General features: G+C 35.1%; 2 protein-coding genes across 2 annotated transcripts; one reads left to right on the top strand and one right to left on the bottom strand.

The window, feature by feature from the left end:
- Positions 1-2053: 2053 nt before the first annotated feature.
- On the bottom strand, positions 2054-6135 carry LOC128216259 (ribosomal RNA large subunit methyltransferase E-like). The gene is made up of 2 exons (XM_052922832.1): positions 5793-6135; positions 2054-4576 (listed from the first exon to the last, which is right to left on the bottom strand). The coding sequence occupies exons 1-2, from the start codon at positions 6133-6135 to the stop codon at positions 4137-4139; spliced, it is 783 nt and encodes a 260-aa protein (XP_052778792.1). The 3' UTR covers positions 2054-4136.
- A 217-nt stretch (positions 6136-6352) lies between these two features.
- Positions 6353-14111, top strand: LOC128209649 (uncharacterized). The gene is made up of 10 exons (XM_052913779.1): positions 6353-6494; positions 8515-8616; positions 8986-9109; positions 9411-9474; positions 10036-10116; positions 10350-10498; positions 10896-11045; positions 11932-11971; positions 12481-12671; positions 13125-14111. Exons 1-10 carry the CDS (start codon positions 6425-6427, stop codon positions 13162-13164), a joined length of 1011 nt encoding a protein of 336 aa, XP_052769739.1. The 5' UTR covers positions 6353-6424; the 3' UTR covers positions 13165-14111.
- The last annotated feature ends 354 nt before the right edge of the window (positions 14112-14465 follow it).

The following is a 14465-nucleotide window of genomic DNA, read 5'->3' as shown; positions in this document are numbered from 1 at the left end:
CTATATATAGTGGCCCTAATACAGATGCTTGTGGCACGCCTTTTAGGATGGAGTCCCAATCACTGGTATTTTGACCAAGTTTGACCTGTTGTTTTTAAGATAGCTGTGTATTGGTTTACATGCTGGGATTGAGATACCATATATGCATTTAACTTGTCTAAGATGCCTGAGATCATGGACCAGGCAGTCGAATGCTTTTTAGAGGTCCATTAAGAACTGCACCTACATGTATATTACATATTTGTTCTCATCCAGTCATCCACCAGCTTTAACAAGGTAGTTTGAAATTCTTGTCTTGTTCTGAAAGCTAACAGAACAGTATGATCAAATTAACCTATCAGTTGCTGACATTTATGAAAATATGGGTAACTTGTTAAGGATATTTGGAAATGATCCTTGGCCTATGATTGTTCCCATCAAGGGCTTTTCCGGTCATCCCTAGCCTTAACAGAGTAATTTGACAAGCTCGTGTTGTTCTGAAATCTGACAGGAAAGGATGAATTTCTTGATCAAAATGACTGATCAGTTGCTGACTTATGACCCATTTTCGTATAATTTTGACATTGGTGATAAAATATTGATTGGTCTAAAGTTCTTTTATATAAAGAGGCTATCTTTGTTGAAAATATTGGTAACGTGTGCTAGCTTAAGACTATTTGGAAATGATCCTTGGCCATTTTTCAGATGGGAACTTTAAAAGTATCTTTGCCAGCAATGATAATTTTTGGATGAATCAGATCTATTTCAGTTGCTTTTTTGGTTTTAACATATCAGTATATGTTCCAATATTTTTATCGGTGCCCGGCATAAAATGAATATCAGCTGACATTTGACAATTTCCTGTATTTTGTAAAAACTAAGGTGTTTATCTTTAAACCGTGTTTGAGACATTCCAATATTTTCTGCTACATTGATGTGAAGTTAAATTATTTTACTTGTAACCAGCTCTTGATCAGAAACTAGTGTTCATATGTTGTCTTTGACGAATATTATTGGGTTATCCGATTTATTTGTAGGCTTTTGTGAGGAATAAGGTTTAATTATCGACCCTAAGTTTAGATTTGGGTGCACCACTAATTTAAACGTTCTTGGAAATAAACAGCGATAGATTCTCTTTTGAACTTGGCCTTTTATAAAATTCAGCTTAAAAAGATCTAGCATTTTCACTACGTTCAATTTGTTGACAAAGATGCTTTATGGATACGACTCTAGGTTAAGTTTATGTCTTGTGCAGACAAAGTCATAATATCATCATACACAGAATCATTAAGTAAAAACGAGTAAAACCACTGAACATTTCAAGGAAATAGTTTCCAGGGCTTCGTAAACAGCACCGGCCGTGATGATTTGGAAATCCTCGTAGCCCATTAGACAACGTAGTCTGTACCACATGTAGCGCATTGAGGTTGTATGACATTTTTTTCGAGAATGAATGGTTACATTTATAAATATAAAAAACATATTTTTTTTCCGTTTTGTGAGTTCTGTTTGTGTAGCTTAACCATGTCCGATAAGTTGTTTATATATCTATTCACCATGTTTGCCTTAAAACGGAAGTCTCGGAATGCATATTTTATCCCCAGGATATACTCACACCTACAAATGAGGCACACACTACATAAACATATCAAATGTTTTTATTTTGTTATGACGAAAAGCAAAAACTATTTGGTTATAACGAAAAGCAGTTTCTGGAGGAACAATTGCCGACCTCCCTCCTTCTTGCCATGAGCCCAATTAAAACCCGTTTTGCAATATTAGTTTACATAGCCAGTAGGTCTGAGCATCGGTTATGTTTTACAACAATTAAAAGGCATATATATGACAACTAAATGTCACCATCATACTGCTTAATATGTCACTCAATCTATCTATCAGGAAACTTCATGATTCCAACAAGACGTTGCATGTTCTTCATAACCTTGTCTGGTATTTTTTGACAAAAAAAGAGTTTGTGCGTCGTCGCTAGGTTTGAAGTGCACCTAGTTCACCTTAATTGTTTCAATTAAAACCATTAAACGAGTCTTATTAAGAGTCTTTATTGTGCCGATAAACATGGTTTTGCTTCAGTTGTTCAACATCATGGTTTATCCCTGAAGTATCCACTTTAACATATGTGTGTCAATATGCATTTAATCAAGTTTGATAGTGAAAAAAGACAAAATGGCAACGTTTACTTCAATAAAAGTATGTTTAAGTTACATTCAATTGTTTTAATGGTTTTAATTAAGTCCTTCCACATTTTTTTGATTAAACCATTGACCCTCTTTATTAAAAGAAAACATTTTTTTGATTAAACCATTGACCTGTCAAGGGTTTAATCAAAAAAATGTTTTCTTTTTTCAGAATGAGGCGGCCTCCTCTTGCCGTGGGGAAGCGCAGCAGGCGAGCAAGGAAAACAAGTGGAAGGACTTAGTTGCGTTTCATGCAAACATTAAGTGAGAAAAATGTTTCATGGCAAACAAAATGGCGGATTTAGAATGAAAAATACCGATTCATGTTCCCACTTTTGCCTGGTAAGTGGACTTTTTCTTTAAATTTTGAAAAATGTATGCGTCCAGTATGTGGCGAAAAACATATTCTTCGATCGACATCTTAGTTAGGTTTCATAACATTAAATATAAAAAAGTTATTGAACAGATTGTGGCTTAGGAGGCAATGTTTACAAATAAACGTGGTATACACACACTGATACTGTATCATTATTCATTCTAAGTTAATATGTTTTGCAGTTAGCATCTTGGAGTTATTTCCACGGGCGTTTTCCCTTCTCACGCCCAGAGTGTCAGTCAACGTTGCGATGTTATCTGACACGGCCGACCATCTGACACATTGGCGTGCTTCTTCCGGCGTGTCAACTGGCATTTCCGCGAAGATGAACCAAGTGCCTGATCCCTGTGAATTACAATTGCATATTACAGTTAAAATATACAATGACAGCTAAATCGTACCGTCACGAAATAAACATGTAAATGTTTGCATGTATATAAATAAATGGGCATATTATAAATACAATAGCGATTGAAAATGCGTATATAAACCAATGTTAAATGACAACACCTTGTGCATAAGCAACATGAAGAGAGCCAAATCCATCATTTCATACCCTGTCTTATCTTGTTATGAATTGAACTACAATCATATATAGCACTCTCAAACATTATAAAATCTTTGTAGAAAACTATTTGATGAATATTAAATAACTAATGAGAGTTCTAATGGTCATTGATTTTCAATCGCCTTAGTATTTGTTTTAAATTAACATGTTTATCACCATGGTGCTCAGATTTTTCAATAGCACAGTTTTTGAAATCAATTTAATTTAAATGGAATAAAACACTGTTAGACTAGGTATTGTACAACCGCTTTATCATTCTTATACAGGATCTATGTTCGTTTATAGCTGGTTGAACGGCTTGTTTATCAGTCTGAAAAAGAAACACACACAACGTAAACAATTGTGTTGCTCTTGGTTCTGATAGTATGTTCATGCCTGGATCTAAAAATAATTAAGGCTATATATCTGTAAGACGCGAATCCAGCCATGGGAAATGAACTGCAATTTTTATGATTTTTTTTTTGGTGACAAAATGAAAGCTCCTGCTTTGTTCGCAGATTTTCGTAACACATTTTGCGTACACATACATTTAATTGTGACATGCATTCCGGCTAAACTACAGAACTCTTCGGCGTGACAAAAGTGTCAAATTACAGGTGAAAATAAGCGCTGGGACATTGGCGATGATAGCAAATTATTGTGTATAAAATAAAGAAAAACAATAGAAAAAATAGAAAAACTATAATACCGTTTCACTGGGCGCTGCCATTTCTTATGCCTTGTAACCCGAGGTGGCATTGCTCGTATCGTTGGTAAAATGCTCACAAAATTACAGTAGGGTAACACAAGCTATGCATAGCTTTTGACCGATGGAATATTTACACTAAGAGGTCTGGCAAAACAATCTAATAAATATCATAATTTATTACATAAATCACTACCTTTTAAAGGTTCACTTTATTTACAACACAAAATATGCTAAAGAAAAATGTGTTTTCGTGTTCTTGCGATCAGTTATTTCACGGACCTGTTTATAGGTCCGTGGTTATTTGTTTTAAATCTCATACTATATCTGCCGCTATTTCCGAAGATAAAATTCCATTCCAAGTAGGAAAATTTCCGCAGAATCGGATCTGCTTGCGTCTGGTTTTATCACCTTCACAGTTCTAAACATTCTCTCCATAACTTTTAAAAGATCTTTCCGTTCAGATCCATCCCAAAGTTTACAGACAACGTGTCCGTCATTTGCCAAAACTTGCGAAGAGAATTTAAGCACCGAAAGACATAATTTTGAAATTCTTTCGTGATCAAACGCCTTATTTCCCGACGCCGATGGTGCCATGTCGCTTAAAACAACATTGGCATACATATTGTCGAGAGTGTTAAGGATTTTATGTTGAGTATCTGGCAAAGTGAAATCGTGTCCAGAAAACATGAGGACTCCTTCTATTGGTTCTACCTCCTGAAGGTCGACGCCGATCACCATGCCATCTCTGTCATTCTGTCTTGTTTGAGAACCTGCAACAGAATATTATTATTTTTATGGACAAAAACAAGTTTTCAGAACGCTTCCGAACGTTCAGCCACCACGAGTGATTCTACTTAAGCCATGTGTGTATGACCATGTGTAATATAACGGTTGTAACTGTCTTGTTCGGACAGTTCAGTGCTTTTCTATCTGTCAATATATTGCAGACACGACCCTTGTGGCTCCGAAATTCTAATTATGGTTCCGTGCAATTATATTTCTACATGTATACTTCAAGCGACCGATTTACCTCACACTCGCCTCAACATTTGTCATAACGTGTAAGCCTCACTAGTTTTTTAGTTGTGGACAACCTTTAAAACATCTGTCGGACGACGCCGTCGACTACGACACCTAGAAAATCACAAAACGTCGATGTACTGTTGGCCCGACCTTTGGACAGTTTATTTCACAGTTTTCTTTAAATTTGGTTAATATTCGACATGCCCACGACATGTGCTTGAAATTTTCGCGTCGAATCACTGACACCACTACTTGAAATAATTCATAATAAGTTTTAAAATTAAAACGACGTCCAATAGATATTTGGCTATCTAGATGTGTGTTTGAACCAATCATCATGGATTAAAATCAAGGTGTCGATGCAGTGTGTAAACGGTACATTAATCCATTTTTTATGGTACAACTTAGGTAGGGATACTTACATTCGTTTATAGAATAACGTTACCTCTCCGTTTACTGTATAGAATCTTTCCTTTTATTGTATAGAATCTGTATGTCTTTTAATACCATTGGTCAAACATATTTGGTGCTAACTAGATGTAATTAAGTATATATACGCATGTCTTGATATTAACTTATTAAACTTGCGCATTGTGCATATATTTACAATCATTTTACATTTCCACTCTGTTTATCTGTACGAAAATGAGTATATTCAAGATACTTTTGATGTTGAAACTTTTCCCAAACCTACAATCTGGCAGCAATATAACACGGTCATTTACCTCCCTGTTATACACCGTCCAATCCTACAGGGAAACATTAGAAATAAAAATTGTTGTTTTTAAAAAAATCTTATATGTGCATCAAATTCCAATGGAATCGTTTTAATCGTTACAAATCTTGGAGTAGCAAAATACATATATGCTGTTTATTACTGCTTGTCAAACGCCTAGCTGTGCTAAAAACCGTTGTTTATTTTACAGTTTGGTACATGACTACAACATAAAAAGGTCGACAAACCTTTCATGCCGTCCTTTTTATTACCATCCTTTTTATTAATTGCCCTAGCTGCAACCTGTGACCAAGAACCAGGCGCTGCCCCACAGTCAATTACTGTGTCACCGGGACGTATTATCTTGAAGCGATCGTTGATCTCGAGTAGCTTGAAGGCGCTTCTACATCGGAAATGTTCAGTTTGTGCACTCTTTACGTACGGATCGTTCAATTGCCGTTGAAGCCAGTTGTTGGAAGATTGATTTCCTTTTGATTTTTTCAGACCAGTTTTTTGTAATGCCACCGAACATGACAAAAATCGGCGTGTTATGTGTTTGACAGCTGACACATGACACACGGGCGCTGCCATGTTGTTTACAAATAAAGCTGAGCTAATCGGATGTATTCGAATATTCTTAAATAATATATTTTAGGACATTTATGATATTTTTTAAAGAAAAATAAAAGCAACAATCTAATCCAAAACATATTTTTAAATTATATTACTTGAGAGATCTAAATACATTAATTATTTGCGAAAGACATTCTGGCTAAAGTAGGCGCAGATGCGTACAACGTCCTTGACCTTGTAAAGAGCCACTAGAAAGTCACTACTTTCTAACAGTTCAAAACGTTTAATCTGTTTTGAGACAAACACAATGTTGCTCTTTCACAGAAGTTATAAAGCGTGTTATTGTATAGGCAGCAATAGACTGTTTTCATCCAAAGGTATTGGCATTGACATGTGAAATATAAATAAAATATTTAACATTAGGTTAAATACAACTATGTATCATTTGTATGTATGTATTTCTTTAGACCTTGCGGTCAAGGATAACCCGTGAAAGTGCAAGCACTTATTTCCAACGGGGTCCTTTGTTTTTGCGGAAGGGACAGCACAAGGAAGATACAGCGTGGTGGGATACATGGAAGTCCGGCTGCGATACCCTAGCTCTTTTCGAAGACACCTCTTGGTTATTACATGCTCGGTGTAAAGCACCGATACACGATGTACAACTTTCCTGGGTTTAAACCAGTACTAAGTACACCACTTTTCCAAGCACTACCCTTTAAATGCCAAGCGCTAGGCAAGGTAGCTACTTGTACCAACTTTTAACGTCTTTCGGTATGGCACGGCTAGGGATCGAACCCACAACCTCCCGCTCTGAAGGCGGACGCCTTAACCACTGGGCCACGGAATCTATAAAAAAAGCTACAATTAGGAGCGATCAGGGATAGTTTTTTTTTTATTATTTTGACATTTCTTATACATCCCTGTGGCGCTACAACTCTCTACCATTTAACACCGGGCGAAATTATATACTGGATAGTAATATTATGCATCAATGTTGAATAATAATGACATAATCGTTCAATATTTACCTGACAGTGATTGAATTTGTATGAGAGTTGTTATTTTTACCTAAATATATTCTGGGTCACGAATACCCTTTTATACATGTGCACAACTCGTCAGATTTTTCCCACAATGCTGATGGTGGACTTCATGATTCTGCCAAAGTAAAGACAAATCAGCAAAAGACTCGTTGACTGCCATTTAGATGGACTATTACAAAATGTGTCGACCTCTTATAATCTAAACCGATCTTTGCGATACAACAGAGTTTAATATTTTCAATGCGATACAACAGATTTTGATACTTTCAAATAAAAAAACCCATATGATTGGCAATTTCTGTATTAATGAATAAATTTTTTATGTGTACCGGGTATATACAAATGGGCCACAGTTAGCTGTCGTAGAAAAAATAAATATTGTACATGGACAGCTTTTTATCCCCCGCCAAATCAAAGGTTTGGGGATGGGAATATTTTTTCGCTCTGTCTGTTCATCGTTCCATCTGTCTATCTGTCAGTCTCACTTTTTTTTCTGTCTGTAACAATACCGTGCAACAGATTTTTCAGGTGATGTTCAAACTTGGTCAGAATGTTCCCATCATGAAATCTGGTTTGCTTGGAAATGTTGGACACATGGGATCAAAAACAAGGTTACTAGGTCAAATTAAAAAAATAAATTCTTTGGAACACATATATTTGGCCCAATGTTCATCTTTAACCAGAATGTCTTCCTTGATAAACTCTTATCATGAATTTGAAACTAGGTCATGTGGATTCAAAAATAGGTAATTTGGTCATTTTTTTTTTTGTCTGGAACCATTTCATCGAAACCATATCCTGGTAGAGATTGGTTAGTTTATGTTTAAACTTGGTCAGAATGTTCCCCGTGATCAAGTTTCAACAGCTTTTAAAATTGGGTCACATGTAGTCAAAAACTAGGTCACAAGGTTAAATATAAGAAAAATCTTTGCAACATACTAGAGGTATTAGATTTGGTCCACTTATCTTAGATTTGGTCCACTAATCTCTAAACTTAATCAAAATGTTTCCCCTTGATGAACTGTTGGACCTACTTAAAATTGGGTCACATTTGATAAAAATAAGGTCACAAGGTCAAATGCTGTTGTAAATTACACATTAAAGGCCTAGTTTAAGCCTTCTATAAGTGAACCCCCCCCCCCCCCCAACCGTGTATTTGTTCACAGGAAATTGGCCCCTACTATTACACCAGTGCAATAAGCAGGATATGCACAGCAGGGGATTATCATGCCAAACATTCCTTAAACTAGGCCTTGAAGGTTAATGAAGAAAACAATCCCATGGGTCATAGAAAGTAAGTTCTATTTTCTATTTTATATTTTTATTACATGAAGGTAAGTCTCTTTTCCAGTTGAGGAGATTCTCACACAGACAGATAGGCTGCACCATGATGCAGATGACTGTGACACAAGGAAGGTGTACAAATCCATTATGCAAAAGGTTCCCCAGCCTGGTAGGAATATTCAAACATTGAAATAAGTTTTTACCCATAAATTGTGTGATAGAAATGAAAAAAGTTTTTTGTCTTTTGGACAAAGCTTATGTGTAACTTAAGGTCTTTTCATTCAAAAGTATATAATATGATATTTTCATCTATCTTTCACTGAAGTTTGCAGCTCTGTCCGAAGTTTAAAAAACCAACAACATAAACAATGTTTAAAAGTACATGTATCATTAAGCTATTTTTATAAAAAGTGCTGTACTGCAATACATTTTAACAAATAACATCTCAACATATTCCTCAGTATTTTAGTTTTACACCGCTTGTAATTCATTATTCTCTGACATATATATATATATGGATCATGATAATTGATATCAGTGGTGGTGGTGACGTCTGGATACCATGAGGGAGGACAGTGGCACAAGAAAGGAATGACATGCACATCTTTCACCAGCGTGTCCTTTACTCCCCCCATTGTTTCAATTTGCCTAAAAATTCCAAGGTATGTTTAGTAGGTTTATCATATGTATGATTTGATATGCTTGTGAAAATAGATGTCATGTTATTTTAAGAACTGTAAGTTGTTGTTGAAAACAGATATGTGACAAAAATGTGTATGAACTACTCTAAATGAATTTGTTTTGGATATCATTACGCATAAACAAAAGTATTTTGTCATAAGTTGAGATCACATGACTTTAATGCTGATATATGCACCTGTTATAGACGATTGGCAGTACATTTTACATTAAGTGATTTACAAAGCTGAATATTCCTTAATTAATGTGGTCATTTGTTTTCAGTAAGTTCCATGACCTGATCGTAAAGACGCGTCACTTTGCTGTTCACACACTTGCCAGACACCAGGTAATATCTTAGTATCTTGCACGCAGGGCTGATTATGGCGCACAATACTCCATGACAACACATACCATATTTCCACAAAACACTGGTAGTTTGCATTGTAGATAAATATTTTTGCTTGTAAACTGAATCTAAGGATCCATAAAGCAAATGCTTCTTACCATAATTTGGGAAAATTTATGGTAACTGCTTTAGTTGTAAACAATAAGAACATTTTAACATCTAACAACTGATGATTTGATCATTTGTTCTCAGTTTATTTTTATGTCAATGTAAAACCTAGTCAAGTGAATAAATGTTGTAACAGTTATCATTATTTGTCACATAAGAATCATTGTGTCAGCCTAAAGTCTGTCCCAAAACTGTTCAGCACTTCAGACAAGAGCTAGCCCACAGCAATATATATATAATATGTATTGTTGATAATAAATATATATTTACCAGGTATCACTGTCTTGTTCATAAATGGTGTATTCGATGTCTGTCTACTGGTAATAGGCTTTTTTTCTAGACCTTTACACTCTTTGGTATGATGTATACAGTATACCATGTAATCATCCACAGGTTAGCTATGGGATGACATTTGCCCAGTCAATACCAAATGTGTGCCAGTTTGACAAGGTCCCACACTATGAAAGTAAAAAGGTAAGAAGTGTTAATTTGCTAGTATTGATGAATTATATTTTTAAACTTTGCAAATATTCCTGTAAGAAATAAGAAAATTATATCCATGTCACAGAGGAAAATGACAATACTGTAATTGAATAACACTATTCAGTTAAATACAACTTATTACTTGTAATGCCAAAAAATAATGAATGTAATAGTCAATACACATTTATCTAACTACACTGTTAACAGGGATATTTGTCCTGCAGGGTATACCAGTGATCCTGGGTTGTTCGGGAGTGATGGAGTGTGAAGCGGACTCTGCTCACCAGATTGGTGACCACAACGTCTGGTATGGCAACGTGTATGAGGCTCATATAGACGATAATGTTGCCCACCCCATGCTCTATCAGTGCAGGTAAGCAATTCCTAGGGGTGAGTGTATCATTAAAAGCATGTTTATTTGCAGACTTGACCTTTTTTTATTTTAAGCCCAAATATTATGTCTGTCGCCCCTGCCCCAGCTGTAGTGCCTTTGATCAAAAACATTATTGAACCTTCTTCAACTGAAAAGGGGAGCCACTTCTAAAAATCTATTAAAGGATGCATCAAAAATGGAAATTATGGTTTGTTTTGATGTTATGAAGATCAAATAGATGGTATTTAGGGAATTTCATTAAAAAAAATACTGATTGAACACTGATTGCTTTGACTGTTGTGTTTATATAAGCTGTGAGTCTTTCTTAATTTCACATTGATTAAGGTATTATGTAATTTAAAACTCATTCCATATATGCTGCCTATTCCATCTGCAGGACATTCAGATCTGTAGGAGATGAGATATTTATCCAGTCCTTCGAGGACGCCACCCTTCCATTTGAGGACTGGACACACGAGGCCCATTTACGTATGGCCTGGAACTACATCCGTGATTACGGCAGGGACCAGGCTTTACCCTTGATCAGGTGAGCACACTTCTTCGTTTCTAGCCTTTGGATATTTATTTTTTATCTCTAATCCATTGACCTAATTAGAGCCCTGCAAACAATTTGCAGTGCCTAATGAACCTGTCTGTCAAGGCATCTGTAGGTCCGTTAGTGATCCATCTGTCAATCCGGGGGTGTTATGTTTGATTAACATCTCTATTTTGGTTATTTATATGGACTTGGGCACATTTCAAGAACCGTAACTGTCAATTTGTTCCAATATTGCCTCCTTTGACAGACAAATACATGTATGTTTCATGAAAGTTATTCAATTTTCAAGGTAAAGAATGTAAATCGGAAATGATTTGATAGGCTATGAGTGTAAATTCCCCTTTGGAGAACCATAACTCTGTGATCCATAGGTCCCTAATTAATCTCCCATGGTTTTTATTATTTCTTATAAAAATTATATTGATGCTACTTTTGCTTGGTAAAGATGGCAATTTGATTTTCCACTCAGTGCCAAAACTGTATGGCCCATATTCGCATAGTAACACCACTTATGTACTTTCCTGTGATGGCTCTTGTTTTTGTTGAGAATGATAAGTTCTGCCATTTACAGTCAAATAGGTACCCTGGTGTTATCAGGAGTCACTTTCTGTTCTAATTATAAAGTGTACTGTAAGTTTTTAGTGTGGGTTACCCTTTTCTTTCAAAGTTTGCCTTTGTTTTGTGATTTGAAAATAAGGGATCAAAAATTGTCTGTACCAAAAGATCAGGCAAATTTTCAATCTCTTTAATACTCTTGAACGTTTGAACTACTAGAATGTTTGTAAGCTTGAGGCAGATGATTGATTTTTGTCTAGGACATTGTTAGTTTACTTTTTTTAAATAAATTCTTTACCTTACCATATGTCTTTTACAGGGACGGAATAAAACATTTCAATGAAGTTCACAAAGACAGGGTAGGTACATGCCCCCCCCCCCCTGTTTTACATGTATATATATGAATGATTTATATAGACTGTGGACTAATTTTAAAAGTACTTAATGGTTTCATGTTAAAATATTGATTATCAGTTCTTTTCTCATGTATGAGATTTCAAACCTGTCATGTTATCGTTGTATATATGTTTAATTGAATGTATTACCAGTATATCTATCATGTAATGAGGAGCGCTTTGTGTTCAAGTTACTAAATAAATAAGTTGAATCTTGTAAAGACCGGTATATTGTATAACCTCAACTAATAAATTAAACATTTATTTGTAAATTGAACAGCCATTTACCTGGTATATGTTTTGTAAAATCACTGCACATGTTTGAAATGCTGCGCAATTCCATTTTCAAATATCAATTAACAGAAAAGCTGTCATCTGAATTTTTTTGATAATGTTTTATCGTAATTAAAAAATAATATCTGACCCTATAAAACATGACCGAGTCCCTTTAATGTAATGTAATGTTGTTTCAGATCAAGACCGGCTACCACGAGACCATCACCATGTTCTACTGCTTTGTGATAGCAGATGCCATAAACAATACCAGTAATCCAATAGAAACATTTGAATACTTTCTGAAACAAAATGGCCATTTACTGGACCGAAGTCTAATGTACAAATACTACAGCAACGAGAGGTTCAACCAACCAGAAGCTAAGCAAATGTAGGAACTTTTAGTTTCATGTTATTAACATAAAAACAAACTTTCATTTAAACTGTCTTTTGCAAATAATGATTTCTACTTAATTTGAATTGCACTTAAAGCAGTATTTAGCCATTGTAATGTTTAAATTATTGTAAAAATGCACTGAATTTCGAACTTACTCCATCAATTAATTTGTTTAGTTTGAAATGAATGACAGTTCTTCTTCTATCTGTTTTGCTCCACTGGTCTGTAACACACCAAATGCATTTACACAAACAGAAAAACTGCAAATTTTGTTGTCTAAATTAAAATACCTGGTGTTGGAGGTGTTCCATGCATCAAAAAACTTTTACTGCAGCCAGTCTAAATCTGGCCTATATAAAATCACTCTCTAAAGCTCCCTATTTGCCTGCATATTTATTTATTGTTTCCATAGTATATATTTATTAGTAGTCCCTATAATTCTTCCAGGTTTGTGTTACCAGACAAACAAGTGCTGCCTGGCATGTGACATCCCTAGAGGCCGGTAAAACCACCAGAGCAACAGACTGTGATCCTCTCATGATCCTCTATCTCATATGGTCACTGAAGTGCATAATACCTGTACTGTAGACTGTGTAAATCTTGCAACATTCTTTTTATGGTGATGTTTTGGATAGAGCCAATTTGTCAGTGTTTACAATTTGTGTTGTCAATATTCCAGCATCAACAAACACCTTTAGGTAAAATGATACTTTGCTAGAATTTAAAACAAAATCTGATATATCCATGAAAAACCCCACACAAAATTAAAACAGTCTGCAGTACATGATAGATACGAAATTACCAGACCATACTATGGCCAGGATATATACAGCATTCACCATGCTTCTGTGTTTAAACTGTCTTCTCTAAGAGACAGCATCAAACATTAGATTTTAAGCATTTGAAGACTCAAGTACTGTCATCGAGGCAATGTTAGTAATCTCCACAGAGCATGTTGTAAGAGTATCCATTACTTTTTAGTGAAAGACTAGTTCAAACGTGTACTAACTTCTTGACTGATAGATAGGAAGTGATGATGTTTTATAAATAACGGCCCAGGTTTATAGCTATCGAAATAGACAATACCCTGGTATATGTACACAATACTTGTATTACTTATGTATAATGTATGATTTTATAAATCATGTGCATTAATGGATGTTTTCTAACATTCTAGTATTGTCATTTGGTAGACATTATTTTCACTAGTTTACAAGTGAATATTGTTGCAGTGATTTTATTACATTTCTCTTGTAAAACCATGTTGATGTTTGAACAAAACAACTGATACTGTTGGGAATGTATTGGATTTTAAACAACAAATCAAACAGACACTTTCTATTTTATTATATAAGGCTGCCATGCTGCTTTAGTTTTAAATAAGGTGTATTTGTTAATGATTGAGCCGACTAATAAAATAGCAAAAAAATAAAACTCTTATATCCCTATTGGCATACATTTGAGCATATTGAACTACCGTAGTTAGATTTATTTTAACAAGATTACCAATGGAAACTGGAACGTACAGATGGAATGGGCGTACGGACGGCCACACAGGCAAAGCTGCTACTATATGCTAGCTTAATTAGTTCGCTAAAGGAACCAAATTGACTTAGATCAATGGTGCTGAGAAGGGTTTGGCTGAATTGATGAGTGCCTATATGTTCAGATACTAAATAAGAGCTGGGTTATCTACTCAAATTATAGAAAATAATGTGAAAAAGAGAAGAAACTGTTTTACAATACTTAACGAACAGCAACCTTGACCTCACACCTCTTTATATGATC

This window comes from Mya arenaria, chromosome 2 (assembly GCF_026914265.1).
Source record: "Mya arenaria isolate MELC-2E11 chromosome 2, ASM2691426v1".
Lineage (NCBI taxonomy): Eukaryota > Metazoa > Mollusca > Bivalvia > Myida > Myidae > Mya > Mya arenaria.
Note: the sequence above shows the minus strand (reverse complement) of the source record. Positions and strands in the feature narration are given on the sequence as shown.

Excerpts from the sequence above, each read along its gene's own strand:
- LOC128216259 (XM_052922832.1), bottom strand. The coding sequence starts at position 6,135 with ATGGCAGCGCCCGTGTGTCATGTGTCAGCTGTCAAACACATAACACGC. Across the intron at positions 4,577-5,792 it reads TAAAAAGGACGGCATGAAAG|GTTCTCAAACAAGACAGAAT; the intron begins GTTTGTCGACCT and ends ATTCTGTTGCAG.
- LOC128209649 (XM_052913779.1), top strand. The coding sequence starts at position 6,425 with ATGTTGCTCTTTCACAGAAGTTATAAAGCGTGTTATTGTATAGGCAGC. Across the intron at positions 9,475-10,035 it reads ACACACTTGCCAGACACCAG|GTTAGCTATGGGATGACATT; the intron begins GTAATATCTTAG and ends AATCATCCACAG. Across the intron at positions 11,972-12,480 it reads ATGAAGTTCACAAAGACAGG|ATCAAGACCGGCTACCACGA; the intron begins GTAGGTACATGC and ends ATGTTGTTTCAG.